The sequence below is a fragment of the Octopus sinensis genome, linkage group LG7 (assembly GCF_006345805.1).
Source record: "Octopus sinensis linkage group LG7, ASM634580v1, whole genome shotgun sequence".
Lineage (NCBI taxonomy): Eukaryota > Metazoa > Mollusca > Cephalopoda > Octopoda > Octopodidae > Octopus > Octopus sinensis.
The window spans coordinates 37,968,934-37,989,688 of record NC_043003.1 but is presented as its reverse complement, the minus strand read 5'-3'; the positions used below and the strand labels follow the sequence as shown (position 1 = coordinate 37,989,688).

Here is a 20,755-nt window from a genome sequence, read left to right as displayed (position 1 = left end):
CATACATACATATACAGATATATATATATACATACACACACACAATGGTCTTCTTTCAGTTGCTGTCTACAAAATCCACTCACAAAGCTTTGGTCAGCTCAAGGCTATAGTAGAAGACATTTGCCCAAAGTACAACACAGTGGAACTGAACCCAGAATCATGTCATTGGGAAGCAAGTTTCTTCCCATGCAGCCACACCTGTGCCTATATTGATTCAATAAGTTCATTTGCCAAAATAATTCACATTGCTGCATTCCCTGATTTCAAGGTAACCTGGCTCGAGTGGTTACATGCTACTTAACTCACAGCTGGGACCCTGACAAATGCTAGTATTCCAGGTCAGAATAGACATAGGATCAACAGTGGCTAAGAGGATGGTTCCACACTCCTGAAAACCCTAGAACTCCTGGATCCCACTACCGGATGCAGCTTAAAGTAATACCATGGACTATGCTAATGAAGTCTAATAAAATTAAATGTGTCAATAGTTGTCTCAAGTCAGCCAACAAAGATCAAACATTTGCTCCTTTAACTACATCGTATTCAGATTACTCTGTCAAATATAATGCTTATTTATTCACATTTCTAACAATTAATCATTCATTATCTTATAGCTTAGAGATTTTGAAGATTTGATTATTAATTTTTAGAATGACATTGCAAGGCAGGTGTGAGATGCTGGATCTGGCTAGTTTGAACATAAAACAGGTAGAATATTTGGGCTGGATATTGCCAGTTTAAATGCTAATGAGTTAAACTCATCAATAAGCTCCAAGATATTTAATATCTTGAAATTTTTCTCCCACTTTTTTTTTTAAGAGTTGCTAACAAGGTTTTTATTTACTTTCTCCAAGTAAAAGCAGAAGGAAATGGATGATGTTGGGGTTGGACAGGGTGCAGGAGTACAGTGATCTACTTTCAACTCACAGAGAAGGCTGACTTATAGCATTTAATCCTGCCTTCTCAGCCCTTATCATACACCTAGTTCCTAATATCCATTTCCATCCCTGACTACAGGTATTTCAATATATCATTTTTTTTTTGTTTTTTCGTTTCTACATACAGCATTCAGAGTATTACACATTTACTCATTTATGCAGTCATGTCACTGGATCATTTGAGTTATTTCCCTTAGTTCATTTTATATAGGCTCACATGTGCCTGTGTGGTTAAGAATCTTGCTTTCCAATTATGTTGTCTTGGGTTCAGTCCCACTGTGTGGGACCTTTGGCAAGTGTTTTCTGCTGTAGCTCTATACTGACCAAACCCTTGTGAATGGATTTGATAGATGTAAACTGAAAGAAACCAGAGGTATAAATAACTGTATATGTATGCTTGTATGTGCAGGTGTGTGTGTTTGTGTGTGTACCCTTGTTGAGATATTACATTATCATGTTCCTCACCATCATTTTACATCCATTCTCCATGCTGACATAAGGTGTATGGTTTAACAAGAGCTGGCAAGCAGGAGGGTTATGACATGGTTGTAAAGCATCATCAGCATCATCATCATACAAGCAAGGCTGTTCATTTCTAGTCTTTTGTGAAAAACTTTTCTAGGCATGAGGAAATATTACCTTGCTTGGAAACAGGTGAGGGGTTGTTACAGGAAAGGCATCCAGCAATAGAAAAATCAGCCTCAACAAATTCTTTTCAAGTCATGCAAGCATGGAAAAGTGGATACTCTTTACTCTTTTACTTGTTTCAGTCATTTGACTGTGGCCATGCTGGAGCACCGCCTTTAGTCGAGCAAATCAACCCCAGGACTTATTCTTCGTAAGCCTAGTACTTACTATATTGGTCTCTTTTGCTGAACCGCTAAGTTACGGGGATGCAAACACACCAGCATCAGTTGTCAAGCGATGTTGAGGGGACAAATACAGACACACAAACATATATACACACACACACACACACATATATATATATATATACATACATTATATACAACAGGCTTCTTACAGTTTCCATCTACCAAATCCACTCACAAGGCTTTGGTCAGCCTGAGGCTATAGTAGAAGACACTTGCCCAAGGTGCCATGCAGTGGGACTGAACCCGGAACCATGTGGTTCATAAGCAAGCTACTTACCACACAGCCACTCCTACACCTATGTTAAATGATAATGATAATGTTCTTGATGATTATGATGATATACAGTCTACTCATCTGTTACGAGCCAACAAGGGGGGCACTAAGATGTTATTAGTACCTGCAAGAAATAGCAGCTAAATCTCCCTCAAATCACGCCTAACTGTCTTGAAAAAAAAAAATCAGGAATTGGATAATGTAATAGTAGATACTTTTGTTTTTCTGGCTTGGGTTGATACCTCCTCGGTTCTGGAGCCAGCAGGATTATCTAGAAGTGATGTGTGAAGAGACCAGATGGTCTTACCCTTTGTCTCTGGTCTGGGTAAGAGGTATGTGCCCTATCTGGAATGTCACAATCTGTGACTCTTTTGCTCCCTCCCACATCCTGGATGCTGCATTAAATGGGAGGGTTACTGCTTCCATAGCTGAATGGAACAAAATCATTAAGTATCGGGACTTGTCAGTGAACTATTTCTTCCAACCTGTGAAGTGTGAGATGTTTGGAAGGGCTGGGCTGCTAATGGCAATGTTCTTGTCATTGCCTTACTGATGCCCATGTCAGGTGATGCCCATGAGGCTACCTAGCTGTTTCAACACCTTACCCTAGCCATTGCCTGCAGTAATGCCATGAGTGTGTTGGCTTGCTGCAGTAGGTTTCATTGAAACTTGTGATGTGTGACCAATTGAAGCATTTGGGTTGAATTGATGTTTTTTTTCTTTCTTTTTCTTTCATTCTTCTTTTTCCTTCTTTTTGTCCTTTTTTTCTTTCTTCACTCACGTTTGCATTTCCTTCGGTCTTGGATTTGTATTTAACGTGGTTTTGAATTATATATGTATCATATGCATACGTGTTACATATGTACATACATTATCATTAAAAAAAAAGTAATGAGTTAGTCACACAGTGCCAGCTTAATCAAGGCTGGCACTGAGCTAGAAAAAAAAATCAACTTCTCTTTTTAACATTTAAATGAATGGATCAATAAATTTAATATTGATTAATGATTGGTTACTCAGTCATCTTTTTAATAAGATAAAATATTATCGATTGAATCAATTATTCAGTTATTCTATCAATCCTGAGGAAAGAAAGGTAAAGCTGGCCCCAAAGGGATTTGAACTTGGAATACAAAAGAATGACATTTAATACCACAAGGAATTTAGTGCTGTGCCTAATAATTATTTTTTAAATCTTTACTTTTCTAGCCCGTGGGTAAGCCTCTAGACAGTTACTCGACCTGCTAGAAGTGGTAGCTAAATTCTCTCAAATCGCATCCTAAAGCCCAGAAAAAGAGGGGAAATGTTGGTCAAAGTGATCCTAGAATATAAAAACAACTACAAAACACCGAAATAGTCGCTGCTGGAACTCATTTGATCAATTGTCTGCTCGGTCAGAGCTGGCTTGGGCCTCAAGGAAAAATATGTGGGGGTAGTATCACTCGATCTGCTACAAATAACAGTTGAACTCTTCCCAAATCACGCAACGTTATCTTAAAAAGAAAGTTGTAAATTCACTGTCAAATAAATAAATAAATAAATAAATAAATAAATAAAAGACGGATCGTCACAATTTGAATATTTTCGATCATATTATGTGTTGGATCAATACTTGGGGTTAAATAACTCCCTATCTTGTAACGACTGATTTTGTTTTGTTTTATTAATTACTTAAAAAAAAAATGCTACGATATACGAAAGAAAATGTTATCGATTGAATCGATACAGTTTACAAATGTTACTTATTTATGGCGACCTTGGAGAGATGAATGACAAATTGGCCATTGACGGGGTATGAACTCAGAGTATAAAGGGATGTAACTAAATACTACAATGCATTTCGTCTGACGCTTTACTACCTCTGTCATTCATTAACGCTAACGTCAGTTATTGATACACACGTCAAAGTATTTTACAATTCCACCTTCTTTCTCTATACATCAAAACTAACTGGACGAATAAATAGAAAAATTCAATAAACTGCTATTAAATTAAACTTCTACTCTCTAACATGTGACTTGAAATCCCGTCGAGTTCAACTTTGCTTTTCATCCTTTTAGGGCGGGGTTGATAACATAAAATACCACTCAAGTACAAGAATCAATTCTTATAATACATTCTAGATATGAATGGAATTGATAATAGTAATATAGAACACATTTTATCTGTTGTGATGGTTTTGTTTTTAGTCGAAGATTCAAGTAGCCTTTATTGATTTTTACGACAATACTTTCTATTTTTCAAGATAATTACAACGGCTGTTATGGTTAATAAAGAAATCATCATCATTATCATTATTATTATTCAGAAATTCAGTTATGTTTAAAGGGTTTTTAACCACTTTTTAACATTTTGTCAACGTATCGTTTCATAACAAACTAAAATGCCATTATTTTCGCAAGCAGAAGATTTCTTGTTATTTAGTTATACCTCCTTGTTTGTTGACAATTTGTTTTGAACGGAAGGACTACATCTCGTGATTGTCACAAGCTGTCCTGATCTGATAAGACCCTACCGTAGAAACAACATCTGCCTCACAGTATTACTATTTCAGTTAATTCCACAAGTATCACACACGCACGCACACACACACGTATATTTTTTATTTATAATATTTAAATACATTAAATTAATGTTCATGCACGCTCTCATATTCGTATATGTGTGTGCGTAGCAGTTCTCGTATTTTTTAAAATTTCTTTTCGTTTGTATGTTTTGTATTTATGTTATAGAACCTAGAACAGCTAAAGGAAAATGTAATTAAAAACAAATATTTCTCACGAAGATTTAAAATAAAAATAAAAATATTGCTACACCTTCATATTGTTATGCATACATAAAAAAAAATTATAGGTGTAGTCTAAAAGACTTTTAACTCCGCATAAATATATAAATACAATTAAGTGATAACTATTTCTGATTGTGTATGTGCGTATTTATATAGAGGAAACTGATAGTTTCGTTTCGTAATTTTGGAATCTACTTTAATAAACAAAATTGGAATGGAAAATAGGAAGAATAAAGTATCCGACAATTTCTCGATTGTTCTTTATACAAATAAATTTATATACATAAATATATATGTATACTTAATCATGTAAAAGCATATTTATATCCGTTTCGTTTCGCCTTTCCAATCCACTTTATTGGAAAAACCACCGTCTGCTTTCTCTTTGTGATTGATAGTGTGAGTGAGTGCGTGCGTGTGTGTCAAATCAGAAATAGTGTTCGTTCTTTAACACTACGAGCGGTGCTAGTTGCCCTTTCTCGTATGTGTGTATGTCAAAGAGTGGTTTCTTCTTTACAACCGCTCTGATAAATTGCAACTAATGTTTATTTTACAAAGGAAGTATCCACGTTCTGCTTCTTATTAAGATTACACCAGAGGAAGAAGAAGCAGAGGAAGCATAAGCATTGTATTTGAATTACAAAGAAGAAGTCTTACGTACTGCGGCGCCATGGTTGAATCATTGCTGGGACAATGACAGATAACAATGCTGCTTTATCCTCTTCCCGAACCGCAGCAAGAACACTAACAGCCGCCACTGGCACTACGGTTGTAGTTCGTAACACTACTGCAACTATCTGCACTGCTGGTAATACTGGACTTGGGACGTCTGGACCCTGTTCACCCCTAAGACATTTGTCGTCTTCGCCTTCACCTTCACCTACATCAACGAGGCAGAAGGCTACTAAAGAAGGTGCTGATTGCGGCGTTTACAATACAGATCAGCATCGAGAACTACCGCAACAGCTGCAGAAGAAGAAAAAGAAACAGATGCAAACACCAGCGCCTGAGCAAGATGTCTCACTACATAATCACATCCCCCGTCATCGTTCCCAACATCATCAGCATCACCACTCTTCGTCACCTGTTCCCAAGGAAGCGACGGATGCGTCTACTCTTGACTATGTTTCCAGCTGCCCTGCACAGAGTAAAAAATATATCAGTCGAATGTCGTCTCATCATTGCCAACAAGGTAAAGCCTATCATGGCACTGGAGTGACCGACGCGGATGAAATACCCGAACTGGTTCGAAATCCACTTTCGTTTGATTCTCCGACGTCATCTGTGGAGGTTTCCCCGAGGCATACCCCTTCTTCGACTAAACGCATTCTTCCATCAGTTCCATCCTCACCTCACCAACACCGCCCTCATCGTCACCGATCGAACAGTGGACAAAGTAGTCGATCGTCTTCATCATCCCCTTCTCGTCATAATACAGCTGTCTCGGGCAGTCCTCCTGGCAGCGCAAGCGATATTGCTAAAGGAAGTCACAAGAAAATTCTGCCTCCATCTCCCATAGTCATTGATTCTCATGTTCGAAGTACAAGGAAAAAAGTGGATGGAAGTAGTGGCAATGTTAAGTCTGCACCAGTCTTCCCCAGTCCAGCCCCTTTTGTCACCGAACGTTCAATTTCATGTCCATCTCCATCATCTAGTGGACCAGGCAGCCCGGCCCGTGCTACGCCAGCATCACCATATCTGGATACCAGAAGGAAAGATGATATCGTGCTCCCTCCAACCAGGACATCAGCTGCTGCCCGAGCCCGTTCCAATAAGCAATCTTGTAATGTCACATCATCATTATCAACAACAACTACAGCTAACACTACGATTAATACTACCGTTACAAGTAGCAAAAACACCAACTACAAAAATATTGTGGAAGCTGATAAACACAGATCTTATTTACTGTCGGATCAAAAACCTCCGAATGATTTAACTTCCTATACTCGTGGGACCACATCATTCAGTAATGTTGCCGGAGACGGTCTTCCTAAACCGTCTGGGGAGACGAAACACAGATCTTCCTCAAGCGATAAACATAACATAAGTAACATTGATAATAGTTTTATTCAAAACTTTTATAAAACCAACCAAAAACTTGTTCAGTTAAGGGATTCTCAACCCACATATAGGATTTCAAGTAAGCACAGAGTCGGCCACGATATCGCTGCTGATATTCGAAGTGGTTACAACACTAGTCCTATTCTTAGAAGTACCGACACGAGTAGCAATAGAAAACACACAAACTACAGCCACACTCTTGGTAGTAACACCGCGTATACTGATTACAAAGGTAACTACAGTAGTTTTAGTAAAGATAGTGGTTATGGTAGCGCCGGTAACACGAGCGATTATGGAAGTTATTCAAGTAAATCCAGCAGTCACAATAGAGGAAAAGTCAAAAGCCATGACAAGAAAATGAAAGGTTCCAGTGAAGAGGTGTTCTGTGTGGAAGAAAAACCCAACCGCCCTTCTTCCAAAGAACATGTCTACTATACAGCTGACCGACCGAGTCGTAGTAAGATACCTACAAGTAGTGGGAGCAGCCACCGTGCCAGTAGTGTACCTGCCCGACGTTCTATGTCAGTTAGTGAATTTGCAAGTACTTCAATAGACCCCTCGCCTAGTAATGGCCAATCTGAAGGGGAAAACCTTGAAAAAGTCAAATCAAAACTCATGTCTATGTGGAACAATGTAAAATATGGTAAGTTGATTTTTATCTATTTACTTTCAATTTGTTACTGGAAGCTTTATAATATTTATTGGAAACCCTTTTTATCGTGCATCTTAGCATGCTTCTATGAATCGGTTAGAAAAGAGTGAAGAAAACAAGCGGAATATAAAGGTGTTTGGTTTCTGTTGGAGGGCGGTAGTGATTTTGACATTGTTCACGTAAACAACAACAATGTTTTTCAGCGTTACTCTGCCCCTCTATCTCTTTTTCTTTCCGTAAAACATATTAATATGTTCTGGTGTGAAACCAATAGTTGTGTTGTTTGAATGGCTTACACATGTTAACCAGCGCATTGGATTTATTAAGTTTCATTCACTCACAAATAACCGATATCATGCTTTGTGGATGCTTATAGAGACGCGGTTGCGAAATATTCACAAAATTGAGTCACTATAAATCTCTGTGATCCGAACAATTGATTAAATTGTTGGCTTTGCAACCGCCCCCCTTTCGCTATCGACTCCTTAAATGCTAGGCTTGTTGAATGTAAGAAGTTATTCATTCTACGAGTTTATTTGACATATTTTTTTTTATATAATTCTACCATTGGCTTTGTAAACATGCAGCATCGGTTCTAAACCCCGACCAATTCACTTTCTACTCTCTGTCGGCCGCTTCAGTCCTGTTAATGTTTAACACCAGATCAACCCTGAATCAGTAGATGGATGTTTCAGCCATGATCATCATCCCCTCGTGGCATTGTGTATGTAGGACTACATTATGCAATGTGCTCTCCCTTTTTCAAAGTGACGGTGTAATTTGAGGGATGTTTGACTGGTATTTCTAGCAGGTCGAGCAACTACACAGAGATTGTCTTGTTTGGCTTACTGTCATGCACATTGCACTGGCCCCGCATACCTGACAACGAAAGGATTTTTAGAGCAACCAGTTCTGTTGCTACGTCAAAAGACTAATCAAAGTCCACTTATGCTGAGCACTTCGTCTCTCTCTCTTTCTTGTGTGTGTGTTATTTAACAGATAGCTGGTGTGGGGTCATTGCATGCGGAACGGATGTTGTAGTGCAAACATGTCCAACCCATTGACTCATAGCAAGATGAATCTAAAACTGATGATGATGATGAGGTTAAACTTGTAATCCTGTTATTCTTTTACGTACACTTTATATACCCCTCTCACACAAACACCTGCTACTTTGAGTAAACATTATTCTGATAATTGATCTAATTATTTCTCTATAATTTTTAACGCTTCATCGCTCGATTTTGCGCGTAAAAACTAGACTCCATAAAAGAAAACATCTGTCTCATCAAACATAACATTGCATCTCATCATTGGGTGATGAGGTGGCGGAAGTCAAGAGAAATAACTCCTGCTATAAAAGTTGCTAAAAATACCTTGGGATAATGTTAATTATTTTATTTTATTAGCATTTTAGAAGCGGAAATATATATATATATATATTATTTTTGTGCAACCCATATTTATTTATCTTTATGCCATAGTTTATAGATATTTTCGTTACATAGCTTATAGATTTTTTTGTCTTACTCTGACGTTCCCTTTTTTTGTTGTTTTTTTTTTCTTGGCAGTGTGCTGTTGCTTATCTGGCATCTTTCTGTATCACGCTACAAATTATGAAGAGATTTATGTTATAGTATCCATTAGGCTTCTACTCACACCACATTTTCTCCCAACCCTGGTATAGCAGCACAAAACCCCTTATCCTACTGTTTTAATAAAGCGGCCATCAGATAAGGCAACCCGAAGTACACTATTCCAGAAAATAAAATTTGATAGTCGTGACTAGAACGAGTTTGATCGTGGGTTTGCTCGATCAGAGCCAACACGAGAATAAACAACAACAACAACGCCGTTATAGTCCAAGCACAAGTGCTAATGCAGTCTGGCACCACCATTGTTACTGGTTGGAAATAGTACCAACTGCCTTAACTATCCTATCTCCCGATTCTTCAGGTTTTACTCCCTAAGCTCTTTTTAATGTAGCTTTAAGGGAACAGAAGTTAGGAAATCAGGGTTGTTCTCTTAGACTTCACACTAAACCCATTGAGCTGTATGTGTCACGATTTTCTGGTGTATTAGAAACCTATAATCAACATACAAACCTTCCTAGGGTTGCACTATAAAGATGAATCTGGACACCACTATGCTAGTTTTTTTATATATATATATATTTGCAGCATTTTTCTCTTTATATTGTAATTCAAAGAAAGGTGGGGCACATAACCTTTCAATTAATTTTGGAAATTATTAAGAACTCTCATTATCAAAATGGTGTTTGTATCATAACTTAACAAAAGCACCTTACATAAAAGCATGGTAGAAGGTTTTAATTAATATATGACTTTGTATACTAGTATAGAGGGATGATTTCTCGTGGGTTGGTATCAAAGGATTAATGTAGGTTCTGGTGTTTGAAGGGGACAAAATGAGGATAGGCAAGGGACTGGTGGTATGTAAAAAGCACCATTCGAGCGTGGCCATTGCCAGTGCCGCCTGACTGGCTCCCATACCCACTGTACTCTTGGAGTGGTTGGCATTAGGAAGGGCATCCAGCTGTAGAAACCTTGCCAGATCAGATTGGAGCCTGGTGCAGCCTTCTGGCTTGCTAGTCCTCAGTCAAACCATCCAACCCATGCTAGCATGGAAAGCGGATGTTAAACGACAACAATGATGATTCATACTGGTACTGTAATAATTATTGTCATACTGTTTACCATGTACCATTAGACAAATGAGTTTACACCAAGATACATATTTGTATTTTAATAAGTAACTGAAGGCTACTTAACATTAACTGTTAAGGAAAAAGAGATCAATGCTATTCCCCATACATATAACAATGCCAACATGGATTAGCAAACAGTTTGCGCACTGAAATTATAAACAAGGCCATAGGCTCTTGTTCGATTCATTGGTCTGGGGTTGCTTCTGGCTGATGAAACACAAAGGTGTTGAAACACCAGTTGTTCCAAAATCATATATACTATGAATTAAGTGTGTTATGAACCTGTGCATATTCATCATAAAAGAGAAACTGTTTTCCTGTGATGAACACAGCAGTGATTAACATATCACATTGGACAGGTATGTTTTTATATGGCCATGTCCTCACTCCCTTTCCCAGCCGAGAGGTCTTTGTCTTGCAGGTACTAGTGCCATATAAAATGCATTTGTGGTGGTGCCACATAAAATGCACCTGTGCCAGTGACACATAAAAACCATCCATGCCAGTGGTTGGCATTAGGGAAGGCATCCAGCCATAGAAACCAAGCCAAAACAGATAATTGAAGCCTGGACAGCTCTCTGGCTGTCCAGCTCCTGTCAAACCATCCAGTGCATGCCAGCATAAAAAGCAGACATTCAACAACGATGATGATGATGATGAATCTACTGGAACGTATTAAAAATAAATATGCAAGTCGGTTCTCCTGCATGACCACAGTCATATGACTGAAAAACAAATAAAAGAATAAAGTCATCATTTTGTATCTTACTGTTTAATGTACATATGGCAATCTATTAAGTAATAATAATTTCTAACACAGGCACAATACCAGGCACAAAAGGAATGGGAAAGAAACAGTCTATTTTATTGAACATAGTTCTTCACTTGTACTCTCTTTCATCAACCTGTAGAACAATGAAAGGTTAAGTTGACCTCAACTTGATTTTAACTCAGAATGTAAAGAGCTGAAATAAATACTGACTGTCTATATTCTGAGTGCAAATCATACTGAGATCAAATTTATCTTTCATTTTTCCCAGGTTTGATATAATCAAGTACCAGTTAATAGCTGATTCAATCTTCAGTCCACACTGCCTAAAAGGACCATGTACTCTAATTTCACAATGACATTAAATTTATGCTTCAGCAGTACACATACTAAAACTGGAACAATACAGAGAAGACTAGCATGGCCTCTGTGCCAGAATGACATGCAAATTCATGAAGCATTCCATATTTTTAGATGTAGGTGTGGCTGTGTGGTAAGAAGCTTGCTTCCCAACTACATGGTTCTAGGTTCAGTCTCTCTGCATGGCACCTTGGGTGAGTGTCCCCTGCTATAGCCTCAGGCGACCAAAGCCGTGTGAGTAGATTTGGAAGATGGAAACTGAAAGAAGACCATCATGTATATATACATATATGTGTGTATCTGTGTTTGTCAACACTTGACAACCGGTGTTGGTGTGTTTACATCTCTGTAACTTAGCAGTTTAGCAAAAGAGACTGATAGAATAAGTATTGGCTTTAACAAAAAATATGAACTGGGGTTGATTTATTTGACTCAAAATTCTTCAAGGCAGTGCTCCAGTAAGGCCACAATCTAATGACTGAAACAAGTAAAAGCTATATGCATAATATTAATTTACTGATAACCCACACTGTATTGTTACTGTAGTAACCATAACCAATATTCAATACCTTATCTGCTTGGTAATCTTGCAACTAGCTTTAGTAACTTGATCAAAGACTTTCAATGTGACAATCCCATTTTGCTTTCAGGAATAATGTAGCTTGATCTACACAATTCAATGTGTCCTTCTTATTTTTCTTGAAGCAGTAGGATGTCATTTGAAGGAATTTTACTGTTGCTTCTAGCTGGTCAAATAACTACATATATGTTCTTCTTGCTGATCTTAGTATGAGTAAGAAGTAGAGTTGTATCAGAGTACTTTAGTGTATATCTGTAATACACATTTCAAATATTTGTAATATAATTCATCATGACTTGTAAGATATATAGAAATATATATATATATACATATATATTTATTATATTTATATATACATATATATATATATATATGTATATATATGAATGAGTAACAGTAGAGGTACAGGTGGCAATCCATTATGGCTGTTTTTAACGACTTCTTTAATTGATTAATGGAAACATTACATGGATTGACACCTGTACCTCTACTTTTACTCATTCATATTTTATTCACCTGTCTTGGAATTTGCCCTTTGTAAATATTATGGACTGTATATTTAATATAATGTGTATGTCTGAATAACTCAAGAGCAGATCTATTTATTCAGCCGAGTCTAATTGTCTACATACACTGCATGAATATCATTCGGTTGGTACTTCTGTACCTAGTTTGATATTTACATAATATTGTGTATGTATATTATTCCAATCTAACAAGGTGCCTCAATTTAAGTACCTGATTCAACTGAATCTTACTCATACATACATACATACATACATACATACATACGTAAGTATTACGTATGCATGATGGCAGTTTTGCTTCATGTCTGAAGATCACAAGGAAGAGTGGCATGCCCTCAAGTGGCTATCTAAACCTATCTTTGATGCTGCAAGGCTTTTTTTCTTCTGCTTGCACTTAATAGTTTTAAAAGGAGAGTCAGTCCATGCAATCTGATCTCATTCTTTAGACTTAGAGGTCTAACCAGTGTGGTTCAGTGGGCTAAGGCAGCTGCAGTAACCAGTAAACTGTCCGTTTTACATTGGAATAGCCTTTTTCTTTAGTGAATTGCTTTATAGGACTGGAGAGCTCCTTCTACTCTGGAGTTGCCCACCAGAAGGGTGTCAAAGAGGGCACCAGACTATCTGAAAGACTCCACCCCTTGACTTGCTGTCAAGATTGATTCCTTTAACCTTTTCCCTTTCCCAAGGCACTCACAAGGCAATGAGGGTTCATTCTAAGAGCTTCTTCCATAACATGCTAATTAGCCCATAGTTGGAACCCTACTCCGGGTCAGCATAGAATTAGGAACAATAGTTGCTAAGAAGTGGTTCCACACTCTTCAAAATCTTGGAACTCCTAAACTAGGGCCCCATTATGAGATGCAGTTTAATGTCATAGCCAGGACAAACATTACTTGGAAACTACTATAGTTAAACATCCTACAAATCATGATGTCCTTCTATGTATCTACAATTTATACCTCATGAATTCCTTGTCTAAATTTTCATTACAAGCACCAACCTTAAAAAGATGAACAAATTATGTATAACATTTATTTGTATTGAATATAGACTGTTTTTCATGAAACAGAAAAGTGATCAGGTGATTTCCACAATGTGGTGCATTTTTACAGCCTACACCAGTAAAATGCAATGGTCATTTTCAAATTGCTTTTACTATCATTTAGGATGTGTTGCATCTTTTCAATGTATTTTATACATTAATAAAAAAAAAAAAAAAGAACTCTGACTGAACACCTGTTTTTTCCTTATATCATGATACTAAAAGAAAGTCATTGTACAGTGTACATCAGATTTTTTTTCCAAGATTTCATTGCTAGTAATTATAAATGCACATCATACATTAACACATACTATCATTATCAATTTTATGTCTACAATTCCATGTTGGCATGGGTTGGATGAGACTTATTGAAGTAGTATTTTATGGCCAAATGTTCTTCCTGATGCCAACCATTTTTTTTTTTTTGGCTTTTTTTAAGATGGTGGGGTGTCATTTGAGGAACATTTGGTCACTGTCTGTAACCAGTTGATTGACCACATAGAAGCCTCTTTATTGGCTAAAGGTGTTAGTATGTTGAACTAGTAACTTTAGTGACCATATAATCTCTTTGTTGGCTAAAGTTGTTAGTATATTGGACTCTTAGGTTTAATGAACGCATAGAAGTCACTTTTATTGTCTAAAGGTTTTAGTATATTTATTGGTTTAGAGTACATTTTATTCAGAATATGAAAAGGAATATATTTTACTAAAGAAAAACAAAAACAAAAAAAAAGGTGGGGAGAAAGGAAAAAATATCAATGCAGCACCAAGTGTTTCAGTTGGTCATACACTACAAGGTTCAATGGAATCTACTGAAGCAAGCCAGCACAGGTGATGGCAAGGCTATATTTGATAGGTAAAATTGTATCATCAGTGGCATTTAACTCTAACAGGTTTGTTATGCTAAATAAACTAACAATCAAATACTTGGGTCAATGTAATCAACTCTTAGTGTCTTCTTGTCTTCTTCAAACCAGAGAGTATCTTAATGCTACTTGTACATTAAAGGTAGATCGTGCAAACTTCAACAACCAGAGTATTCTTGTGAGTTGAAGTGATTACAGAAATTATTAGCTTTGAAAGCCATACTGATGTGAAAATGGCACACTAACAGGATATGTGGTACATTTTTCACTATCTGATGGAGTCAGTAGAAGTAGAGGCTCATTATATCCTGTAGCTATAAATTTGTCTCTTAAATGGGTACAGCTCACTGCTGTAAAGAGTAGGAGCACTCTGTCGGTTACAATAACAAGGTTCAACAGAACAGCTTGCTCATGAAATTAATGTGCAAGTGGGTGAGCACTTCACAGACATGTGTACCCTTAGCGTAGTTCGCAAGGAGATTCAGCGTGACACAGAGTGTGATAAGGCTGGCCCTTTTAAAATACAGGTACTACTCATTTTTTGACAGCTGAGTGGACTGGATCAATGTGAAATAAAGTGTTCTGCTCAAGGACGCAACACGTTGCCGGGAATCGAACTCGCAACCTTACGATCATGAGCCGAATGCCCTAACCACTAACCCACATGCCTTCACTATAAAGAGTAGGAGCACCCTATAATTATGAATGTTTAGTTTAGCTTGACAGGTTGTGTGTAAATCCTATAATGGATTTGGTAACAGCAACAGGAAACCACTTCAGTTTATTCTTGGAGAATTCTGTGTAATGTTGAAATCCAAAAACCATTCAGATTTAATACCCTATCTATATACCATCACCCCGAAAATAAAATCTATTTCCAGTGATATTTCCTGATTCCATCTACTAGTATGCAGTAGTTCAAATTAGCTGTTAATTGCATTCACTTTTCTCAAGTAATCCAGTCTCCCAGTCTATTAGGTCATTAAAAGACCATGAGCACCACCCAACGTCTTCTTTTGGACTCAGAAAAAAAAAAAAAAAGAAGGAAAGAAAGAGACAAGGGAAGCTCTGCTACTCTTATTGCATATATACTCCCCCATTCACAAAAATCCTGTTCAGCTATTGTTGAGTCACCAAACAATATGAATATTATGTTTCTTTATTTTTTATTCTGGCTAGGATATTTTTGTGTTCTTGGAGCAGATGTTTCTGCTCTAACTGCAATTCAGAATTGATTAAAGATGTTGAGGAATCATTCAACTGTAGTTTTTGTTTTATCAGACATTTAAGCAGGATGGAGAATTAGAGGCTTCTGTTGTCTGCCCCCACCTTCCACCATCATCATCATCATCATTATTTTGCCATGACTCTCCCGTAGACTTTACATTTCTGTGAGATGTAGAGCCTGAATTGATGACACTCCTGCATTTTCATCCATTGGTGTTTCTGTATTTATCTTTTATCAGTGAGTCTCCAAGGAGGAATTGTCCATTATTAATAATAAAGAAATCTCACTGAATGTTTTATTGAAAACATGTTATTTGACATAGTGCTCGCTACACTAGATTTTTGGTTTTTTACACTGATTTTAAATTGTTCTTCTGCCAGATAAAATACAGGATTCGGTGCCTAAATTAAAGACAACACAGTATTGTTGTGTTCTTTTAGACTTAGAAATGACAATAGGAAACTTTTTCAAAACCCTAGTTGCTATTCATCTTATGATGTTTGGTTCTGATTACAGACTATAATATAACTAGCTTGCATGTGTATTTTATTAAATTCATCCTATACAAGCATCTAGTCTAAATGGTTGTCTTAGATGGTTAGAAGGAATTTTACAACAAGACTATGAGATTTGTTTTGCTGTTATTTCAAAAGTAGCTTGTGATTAAATCATTGATCTCAGACTGGATTATCAGCACATTATTTGATAGTTCATGTATGTGTGTAGTTTATTGCATGCATCAAAATTGGCTTAACCTGTCATTCTTTCTGGGTTTGTTGGCATTCTCTTTTACTCATGTCAGCCAGTTGCTGTGAGATCACGCAGAGTTACTACTGTCAAAGCTACTACAGCCTTCATTCTGTAGTTGGTATTTGGTGAATGAAAGATTTTAATACTGCTATTCATGTGTGTCTCATGCTGTGTTATCGGTCTGTCTAGGATGTTACTTAGCACCTTATGTCTCTGTATAAATAAATATCTTTATTTAAGCAACAGATTAGTTCAATTGTATGACTTTTATATTCTCATCATCATCATTGTTTAACGTCCATTTTCCATGCTAGCATGGGTTGGATGGTTCGACCAGGATCTGGGAAGCCAGAAGGCTGCACCAGGCTCCAGTCTGATCTGGCAGTGTTTCTACAGCTGGATGCCCTTCCTAACACCAACCACTCCGTGAGTGTAGTGGGTGCTTTTTACATGCCACCGGCACAGGTGCCAGGCGAGGCTGGCAACGGCCATGATTTGATTGGTGCTTTTTACGTGCCACCAGCATGGAAGGCAGTCAAGGCGACGCTGGCATTGGCCACGTTCGGATGGTGCTTTTTACGTGCCACCGGCATGGAAGCCAGTCAAGGTGGCACTGGCATCGGCCACGTTCGGATGGTGCTTTTTACGTGCCACTGGCACAGGGATCACAACTACAATTTCCATTGATTTTTGATGTTGGTGTACTTGACTCAATAGGTCAAACTTGACTCAATAGGTCATCTTGACTCAATAGGTCACTTGACTCAATCTGTAACAGAATGTAGAAAAGGTTTGAGTTTCAGACTAAGCCCTCTGTAACATTTTGTTTCTAAGAATTTCTTCAGATTCCTACATTTCAAACAATTGTAATTACCTTCAGTAATTACAAGCATGCATAAAGAAATATAAATTGGTGTTTCTAAAATTTATAATTTCATTGAAAAGATTGACTTCAGAATATAATTAAATTAACAAAAATATGCTCTGGAATAATGATTTTCTCTCAAATGATGTACTTCTTTTGGAAGGCTGCAAGTCCTTCACCTATGTTATAGCATATTGATGAATGAGTTTCTGTCAATCAATCAGATGGCCTTCTTTTAGATGTAGTTTAGGATCCCTGTATATGTAGCAGAAATATCATGCCCAGATGTGGAAGCAATAGTCTGTTGTGGGTCTTAAGGTTTGTAGAGAGAACAGAAATTGATTAGTATTTTCTAGCTCTAAAAAAGAATTTTAGTCTTTGTAATGGAGTTTCATTATGTTGGGTTGCCATGAAAAATCATCACAGATTAAAATCATCACCCAATTATTTGTTGTATCTGGGACGAGGTGGTGAAGAACGACCTTCGCGCTTTAGGTCTCACCGAGGAAATGACCAGAGACCGAGACCTTTGGAAGTATGCTGTGCGCGAGAAGACCCGGCAGGACACGTGAGGCCATAACCTATGGCCCCTGCCTGGGACGTAGTCAGTCCACCTGTGCATACCTTTCTTCTTGGGACACATAACTCTACTTGTGAAGACCTGTTGAGGCAAGTGAAAATCAAATCAAATCAAAATCGATGAACATCAATGGAATTTGTAGTTTTGTGGTACCAGTGCCGGTGGCACATAAGAAAACCATCCGAATGTGGCCGTAGCCAGTACCGCATCGACTGGCCTCCGTGCTGGTGGCACGTAACAAACACCATCCGATCGTGGCCGTGCCAGCCTTGTCTGGCACCTGTGTCCGTGGCGCATAAAAAAACACCATCCGAGCGTGGCCGTTCGCCAGCCTCGTCTGACACCTGTGTCGGTGGCACATAAAAAGCACCCACTACACTCACGGAGTGGTTGGCGTTAGGAAGGGCATCCAACTGTAGAAACACTGCCAGATCTGACTGGCCTGGTGCAGCCTTCGGGCTTCCCAGACCCCAGTTGAACCGTCCAACCCATGCTAGCATGGAAAACGGCCGTTAAACGATGATGATGATGATCTTTCAGCATTTTAATTTAATATACCAGATTATTAGTGTATGAAAATAGAACTGTCCAAAAATTAAATAATTCATTAGTTTTCTAGACAAGAGAATGTAAGTTGATGTCTCAGTGGAATGTTATTTGAGGTTATTTGTATGTGCTTATACACAATATATCAGATGATGTGATATACTAAATACTAAATCAATTCCTAGCCAATTGTGTGGTATCAAAGAGATGGAAAATAGCTGTTGCCATCAGTTAATATTCAATAGTTAGCAACATTTCATCCATCTTTACGTTCTGAGTTCAAATTCCACTGAGATCAACTTTGTCATTCACCCTTTTGTGGTCAATAAAATAAGTACCAATTGATGTAATTGACTTACCCCACCCCAAAATTGTGCCAAAATTTGAAACCAATATTATTTTTATTTTATCAGTATTGGAAGGTATTTCTGAACTTGTTTGTCCTAACCTCAATAGAAAACCATATCCTTCACTATACTTGTTGAAATAGTGATGAATGAATCTATATGGAAATATATAAGATTACTGGAGCATGAAAACAGAACTGTTCAAAAATTAAATAATTCATTTTCTTGTGCAAGAGAATGCTAGTAGATGTCTCAGTAGGATGTAATCTGAGGTTATGTGTTTGTCTTTGTACTCAACATATCAGAAGATATGATATACTAAATCAGTTCCTAGCCAAAAATTGGAGTTTGACCATTTTTTATGTCTCTGACAATGACTTTTAAATGTTTCTGTCTCATCCACTTTATAGACAACATACTGGAGTATGACTATAATTGATATATGAATGGGTAAGGACAGTGAGCTGGCAGAAACATTAGCTCACTGGGCCAAATGCTAAGTGGCATTTTGTCCGTCTTTATGTTCTGAGTTCAAATTTTGCCACAGTCGACTTTCATCCTTTTGGGGTTGATAAAATAAGTACCAGTTCAGCACTGGGGGTCAGTGTAATCAACTAAACTCTTCTTCTCTCGAAATTGCTGGCTTTGTGCTAGAAATTAAAACCAGTATATGAATGGATGTTGGTATAACTGTATGGTAAAGAGTTCACATCATAATCATATTGTTTTGAGTTCAGTCTGACACTTGGGCAGGTGTCTTGGGTCCACCAATGCCTTGCGACTAAAATAGGTAGAAAGAAACTGTATGGAAGCCTGTTTTATGTATATCATCATTATCATTTTAACATCCACTTTACTATATTTGCATGGATTGAACAGTATTCACTGAAACAGAATCTCTGCAGTTGGATGCTCTTCATGTTGTTAATGCACACCTGTTTCCAAGCAAAGCAATATTTCTCCATGGCCAGACATGTTTTCATGGCAGATTACAAAAGAACGATACCTCTTGTATGACAGTGACACTTATTTACAACTATTACATACTATCAAAACAAAGAAACACAAATATACATGCTGACATTTGCATGTGCATGACAAACACTCACACAAGACAGCTTAACAGGCTCCTTTCAGCTTCTGCCTACCAAATCCAGTAACATGGTTTGGGTTGGCCCAAACTAGAGTAGAAAACACTTGCCCAAGGTGAGGCACTATGGAACCAACCATGTGGTCGTAAGTTTGCTTCCTAGCTATGTTATATGCATATATGTGTGTGTTTGTGAATTTCTGCTTCCCATGTGACCATTTGAGGAAATAATTATGACATGTTTACATCTCCTGTAAACAGTGCATCCTGTAGCTCTGTGCTTTCAAAGCTAAGTGAAATAATAAAAATCCCTTACCTGAAAAACAGGTAAGAGCAAAGCCTCTAGGCTGTAAAATATTGCCTCAAATAAGTATGTCTAACCCATGCCAGTATGGAAAAACAGACATAAATGAGTAATGAAAGAATCAGTAAGATACTTCTATGTATTCACTTACCCATCTAGAAATAGCAGCCAAACCTTTCTCGAATTACACCTAACCATCTTGAATAAGGAAAGGGCGTATTGGACAATGTAATCCTTGATATACAATAAAAGACAAGATGATTGGAGCTGAAATAGCTTTAAGCAAACATTTGTTAAATCAAAGCTGTTTTGGAAATAAACAAGAACAACCAAAATGAATCTTGACTAGGTATGCACTCTTAAATGCCAGCTTATCAATTATAGATTATGCTTAACAAAACAGTACCACACACATGCTTGCACGTGCGCATGGAACACTGCTATGCAATATTTATATTGAAATCCTCCCAGAGTTGATTTGCCTTTCATTTTTTGTGGATCAAATAACTAGCTGACCACCATGGATATAGACATGGCTGTATCATTAAGATGTTAGCTTCAAAACCACATGGTTTTCGGTCC

The 20,755-nt window shown here is 37.5% G+C and overlaps 1 protein-coding gene and 1 non-coding gene across 2 annotated transcripts in view; both read left to right on the top strand.

The window, feature by feature from the left end:
- The first annotated feature begins 5,260 nt into the window (after positions 1-5,260).
- Positions 5,261-20,755, top strand: part of LOC115214275 (flocculation protein FLO11) — an 85,014-nt gene continuing 69,519 nt past the window's right edge. Inside the window, exon 1 of the mRNA XM_029783420.2 lies at positions 5,261-7,582. Within this exon, the coding sequence (XP_029639280.1) occupies positions 5,569-7,582 (2,014 nt within the window). The 5' untranslated portion in view covers positions 5,261-5,568. The remainder of the gene's footprint in view (positions 7,583-20,755) is intronic.
- LOC115214591 lies at positions 11,458-11,560 on the top strand. Its single transcript, XR_003881927.1, has one exon. It is a non-coding gene; the product is annotated as a U6 spliceosomal RNA (small nuclear RNA).